We start from the raw sequence: 5,333 nt of genomic DNA, 5'->3' as shown, positions 1-5,333 counted from the left end.
GCGTGGGTTTGTTCTCTCTTGGGACCCAGAATCCAGGGCATCAGAGCTGGCTTATCACCTCCTCGACAGGGAAGAAGGGGGGTCTTCCCGGAAGAAGGGCATTCTCACCCTGGTGTGACCTACCTCCGCACAAAACGATGAACTCTTTTCAATGTGGGAAACGAATAGTAAACAAACGTTCTTTGTCTATGTGAGCTTGCTAGTATTTTGCTAGCAGGAATTAGGATGTTTTTACAGGACACAGCTAACTGAATTCAAGGGGCTGGACGCAGTGGGAAGGCGGGTATGGGCTGGTGAGTCCCAGAGGCTCCAGATGGTCTGTGGGTAGATTTTCCTCCCAGGACTCGGGGCCTGACTTTGCACATTGAAGCCCTATCCTGGCACCACCCAGGGCCAGGGATGGAGGCTCTGCATCTGCTGGATCCACTGCGGAGGGTGCTAGAGTCCAGGGCCTGGGTGGAGCTGGCAGTGAGGGTCCCTTGGAAGAATGTTTCCTCCAGTGGTGCTCACTATTGGACACTTAGTACATTCCACGCCCTGAGGACACACCTTGTGTGCAATGATAGACTGAACAGGCACAGAAGTAAGTGAGGACCTAACAGGTGATCCAGAAACAAGACCAAAGGGAGGGAGAAATGGTGCTGTTAACTCTTGGGGCCGAACCTCGTCCAGCCTAGGCTGCCTGGGCCTCACACAGGCTGGCTTCTTACTTAATCACTAACAAGAGATTACTGAGGTTTAAACGGGAGAATCACGGTCACAGATCACAGCGAACACCAGGTGAATGACACTGAGGTTCCCTTTATTTCTGACCATTTCTTTATAACTATCCACGTAGGGGTAACGCCCCTATCTACTTCTCAAGCCTGAATCCCCCTCTAGAAATTTAGATTCACATTTCTAACTCTACAAGATGCATCTCCCCGAAGATCCCATCAATCCCCCAAGTCACCATCCCCCCCGCCCAGCTCTGAATCACCTTTCCTTTTCCCGCTAACAATGAACAACTGTCTGAAACTATAGCTTGTGTTTCTTCGAGATGCGCTGACGTCTGAGCGGCAGTGTCCGCGTGCCCGCGACAAAGCCTGCGGCTTGTTCGCTGGGCTAGGCGGCCATGTAACAGGGGCACAGGATGGGCTCTGGGTTGTAGAAGGTCCTGTCGCCACAGTGCGGACAGGGGTCGCCGCTGAACCAGACCATACTGGGAAGCCCCAACTCCTGCAGCACCTGCTTGAGCCGGGCGTGCAGGTGCGCCAGGCGGCCCAGGTGGACGGTGCCGTGCACGTCCTCGTAGCTCTCCAAGGGCGCGGGGTACAGCACGAGGCTCAGCTTGCTCAGCCCCACGGTGTGGCGCAGCAGGCTCTCCAGCACAGCCATCGAGATGGGGTTGCCGCAGAAACTGAAGGTGGTGAGCTGGGAGCAGTGGCTCAGGGCGGGCAGGAGGGCGCTGAACTGGGAGTCCATGATGCCACACTCGTCCAGGTCCAGGTCCTGGAGGGTGGCCGAGGCCTTCTCGATCAGGACCCAGAGGGGCTTGGAGCTTATGCTGGTCAGGTTGACCCCGCTAAGGCTCAGATCCTTCAGCTGGCTGACGCTCGGCCACTGCGACAGATGCATCAGGTCTGCCTCTGAAATCAGGCACTTGGTAATCGACAAGGTCTCCAGGGGGTTCTTCAGACACCTGGAGAGAGACAGAGCAGTCAGGCCCGGGAGGATGGAGGTGGTGGGCGGAGGGATGTGGGGTGGCCCAGGCCTCAAGGGAAGAGAGGCCCATTTCACCAGATCCCAGTCTTCCGGAGGAGGCTGCATGGTCAAAGGAGAGGTGCCAGGTCAGCCCAAGGTTGAGCGGGGTCCTTCCCCATCCCTTATCTGCCGTGTGACGGGGTCGAGGGAAGGAATCCTCAAGTGCTCCCTGTGCTCACCCGTCAAGCGGGGGACGACATACCCCTGCCAGGTGTTGTGAGCACAGGTAAGGTAACAATGGCAGGTGCCCACCGGGGAGCCTGACCCCATGTCCCAAGTGAGAGAGGGGATCAGCAAACTACAGTATTGGGAGACATGACCTAAACTGCTTTCAACTCGGGCTTCCTTCCTGCCGCCTCCTGGACCCCATCACCTGTTTCTCTGTTCCCAGTGAGAGTACTGGGATCTGTGCTTAAAGGGCTAAGCCAGGCAAGGTCTGGCAACGTGCACAGGGGTCCAGCCGGCAGGGGCTAACTCTGGTCGCTGTATCAGCCACACACCATCCCTCACTTTCCACAACTCTTTTGTTTGTTGTTGTCCTTGTGTCATGAACACGTTTATTCTTAATGTTTTGAGTTTGCAGTCGCCAGAAAGGAAATCAATCCAACTCTTTCACACAAATAAATCGGGCTGCATTCTCTCCTCTTTCATCATTGTGTCCCAGGTAAAGCTATGATTCTATTTTAAGAATGAAGAACACATTTCTAGAAGAAATCATCTGTTACTGAAGAATTCCTATATAATCAGAAGCCTTAGAAGCAAACAATAGTTGTAATTTGGACTCGAGATTGGAGCCACTTCAATAATGATACTCATTTGACTTTTTGTTTCTCTTCTCTGGACTATTTAGGAGCAATAACTGCTAACGTCCTGATGGACGCCACAACTCTTCACTCCTGCTCCCTCCCCGTCATTTCCACAATCACCCATTTCCCACATCACACCTCACCTGGAGCCTAAAGCAACCCGGGACAGACAGGAAAGTGGGATAGGTGGGAGGGACAGGCTCACGTGGACCAGCTGCTCAGCACAGAGCTTCCGATTTGAAACCTCACGTTGGATGGGCTTTCCCCTGGTTAATGTCCTCCTGCTTAGTTATTTTCCATCATCTCAGCTTAGACATCACTCTCTCAGGAAGAATTCCCAAAGCCACCCTCACCTGGCCCAAAGCCCCCACGATGCAGAATCCCAGCAAAGAGCCCCCTTTGACAGGCATCTAACTGAAGCCACACCTCTGACCCTAACCTGGGAGGCTATGTGACAAGATGCCGGGGGACGGACTGGCGGCATCGTGTGGACCTCTGAGTGGCCCGTGCACCCTGGCACCATCCATGGCAGGCAGACAGTAGACAGACACCCCACGGATAACGAAACGAGAGAGGCCTGCCCTGGTCTGCAGAGAGACAGCGCCACGCCTCACCTGAGCACCTGGTCCAGGCGGCCCTCAAGGAAGGAGATGGAATCCAGGTAGAGCTCCTGCAGGTGCTGCAGGCTGGAAAACTGGCAGGCGAGCTGGCTGACGCAACGCTCCTCCATGCCGGGGGCGGCGTGCGGCGTCATGTGGATGTGCGAGAGGAGCAGCCGGCGCAGGTTGACCATCTGGCCCAGGTGCGGCGCGAACCTGCCCAGGGTGGCCAGCTTCCAGGTGCAGTTCACCTCCAGGTCCTGGACAGAGTCGAGCTGCACCAGCTTCAGGATCTTCCTGATGTTCTGCATCGGCATGGAGAAGACCCTCAGCTTCTGACAGCACAGGCGGAGTGAGCCCCTCCTCTGCTTGACCTTCTTCAGGAGGTAGCTTAGGGACGCATCGGGGGTGCCCTCCTTGAGGCACAGGTCTATGAGCACCTCCACGGGGGCCGAGGTCTGCTTCGACCACGCCCTTGCACCTTCCACCCGGCGCCTCTTCCTCACGGGCCGGGCCACCTCAGGCTCCAGCAGTGAGCACACACCAGCCCTGGTGCCGGAACACACGGTCCAGAAGTCCTGGTGGGCGTTCCGGCGCAAATCCAGCACCTGCAGCTTCCACCGCCTGCGGGACAACGGGAGACACACTGAGCTGTGCGGAGACCCACGGGGACCAGGACCGCACGGCTCAGAACCCAGCCAAGGGTGCTACACCCCAGACACCAGCTGCTCCTCGAGCTTCCGGGGCCCCTCCTGGTCCCCACTTTAAGCGCCACGAGGAGGGGGTGAGCCCACGTGCCTTTTGTCACCTCTGCACCTTAAGTAGCCCTGCACGCCCGAAAGCCTATTCCCAGAGTGGCCCCGCCACGGCCCCAAGGCCTCCCCGTGGCCCCGCACCACACCCCACCCGATGCCAGCTGTGTCTTGCTCAGACCCCCAGGCCCCACCCGCCTGCTGGGGCGCCCTCACCTGGGGCGGACCTCCTGGGCAAGCAGGACGTCCAGGCCGTCGATTGCAGCTTGGAAGGTCTCCAGGTGAGGCTTGTGCTCCTTCATCAGGGACCCCAGCGGGAGGCAGGGGAAGGGCCAGGCCTGCACCATCGCCTTCACGGCCTGGCCGTGCATCCCGGCAAAGGCCGCGGAGAACAGGGGTGGGAAGAGCTCAGCGGGCAGCTCCTCCAGAGTGGCGATGGCCAAGGCCTCATCCCTCAGCAGGCTCTGGACGGCCAGTTCCAGGAGTTTCGGCGGGGCCCGGATGCCCACCCTGAAGAATCTGCTCAAGTACTGGAGGGACACCAGAGAGCAAGGGGTGGGTCCTTCTCCGGCCAAGGACCGGCGACCCTGCCGTCCCTCCACCCTCTAGGGGACCCAACGCAGGGCCAAAGACACCCCTCTGGCCACAAGGCCACAGCTCTGGCCCTGCTGGCGCCAGCCCCAATGAGGGGACGAGGTGACCTCTCGCCCTATCCCATATCCACCTATGCTGCATTTAATCCCAGCCCCTCTGAAAGGTGGGTACCTAGAAGCCTGACAGCTGACCCCACCCTCTCCGGAGAAAAGCTTCTGATTATCACTCAAGGACTGAAAACAACAGGAATAAGGAGTTTAGCCCAACATGGTCTCTTCCTAAACTCCAACAAATAACCCAGATGGGAAAGGTGGAGGAGTACCACACAGTGGGTACTGTTACCCCATTTAAAAATCTTTAAATCAGAAACCATAAAGCAGCATGACAGTATTTGATAGCATGTGATGTTAGAGATCAAGAAAAATAAAAACTGATTCCAAGATGTACCTATGAGTATTATTATTATGGAATTTTTTTTTATTCCATGGAATTAAAAAAAAACTTTTCATTTCTAAAATGAAAACAAACCAAAAAAGCCCTTTAAACTAGTAAAAATCACAAAACCATAAATGATATGAACTATAATTACTAGTCACAAACCAAATATGTAACATGTCATCCAAAAATTCCAACTAATTAGATGTCTTACATCAATAAAAGAAAAAAAATCTATTTGGTTAAGAAATACTGTAACTGTCTATGAGTGGCATAACCAGAGCAGAAATCAAAACGTTTGGGATTAAGGCAAAACTTCACATAGAAGCAAAAGCAAAGCCTGCTACTGCAAACGTGTACAGAAGGCGAAGAAAAATTCTCTACAGGACCTTGGCCTGCATGGC

The 5,333-nt window shown here is 55.2% G+C and overlaps 1 protein-coding gene across 1 annotated transcript; it reads right to left on the bottom strand.

Moving 5' to 3' along the window:
- Positions 1 to 802: 802 nt before the first annotated feature.
- On the bottom strand, positions 803 to 4,414 carry LOC307197471 (melanoma antigen preferentially expressed in tumors-like). The gene is made up of 3 exons (XM_079943384.1): positions 4,117 to 4,414; positions 3,164 to 3,772; positions 803 to 1,681 (listed from the first exon to the last, which is right to left on the bottom strand). Exons 1-3 carry the CDS (start codon positions 4,269 to 4,271, stop codon positions 1,105 to 1,107), a joined length of 1,341 nt encoding a protein of 446 aa, XP_079799510.1. The 5' UTR covers positions 4,272 to 4,414; the 3' UTR covers positions 803 to 1,104.
- Between the last annotated feature and the right edge of the window lie 919 nt (positions 4,415 to 5,333).

This window comes from Stenella coeruleoalba, assembly GCF_951394435.1.
Source record: "Stenella coeruleoalba genome assembly, chromosome: 14".
Taxonomy (NCBI): domain Eukaryota; kingdom Metazoa; phylum Chordata; class Mammalia; order Artiodactyla; family Delphinidae; genus Stenella; species Stenella coeruleoalba.
Note: the sequence above shows the minus strand (reverse complement) of the source record. Positions and strands in the feature narration are given on the sequence as shown.

Excerpts from the sequence above, each read along its gene's own strand:
- LOC307197471 (XM_079943384.1), bottom strand. The coding sequence starts at position 4,271 with ATGCACGGCCAGGCCGTGAAGGCGATGGTGCAGGCCTGGCCCTTCCCC. Across the intron at positions 3,773-4,116 it reads GCCCAGGAGGTCCGCCCCAG|GCGGTGGAAGCTGCAGGTGC; the intron begins GTGAGGGCGCCC and ends GTTGTCCCGCAG. Across the intron at positions 1,682-3,163 it reads CGCCTGGACCAGGTGCTCAG|GTGTCTGAAGAACCCCCTGG; the intron begins GTGAGGCGTGGC and ends GTCTCTCTCCAG.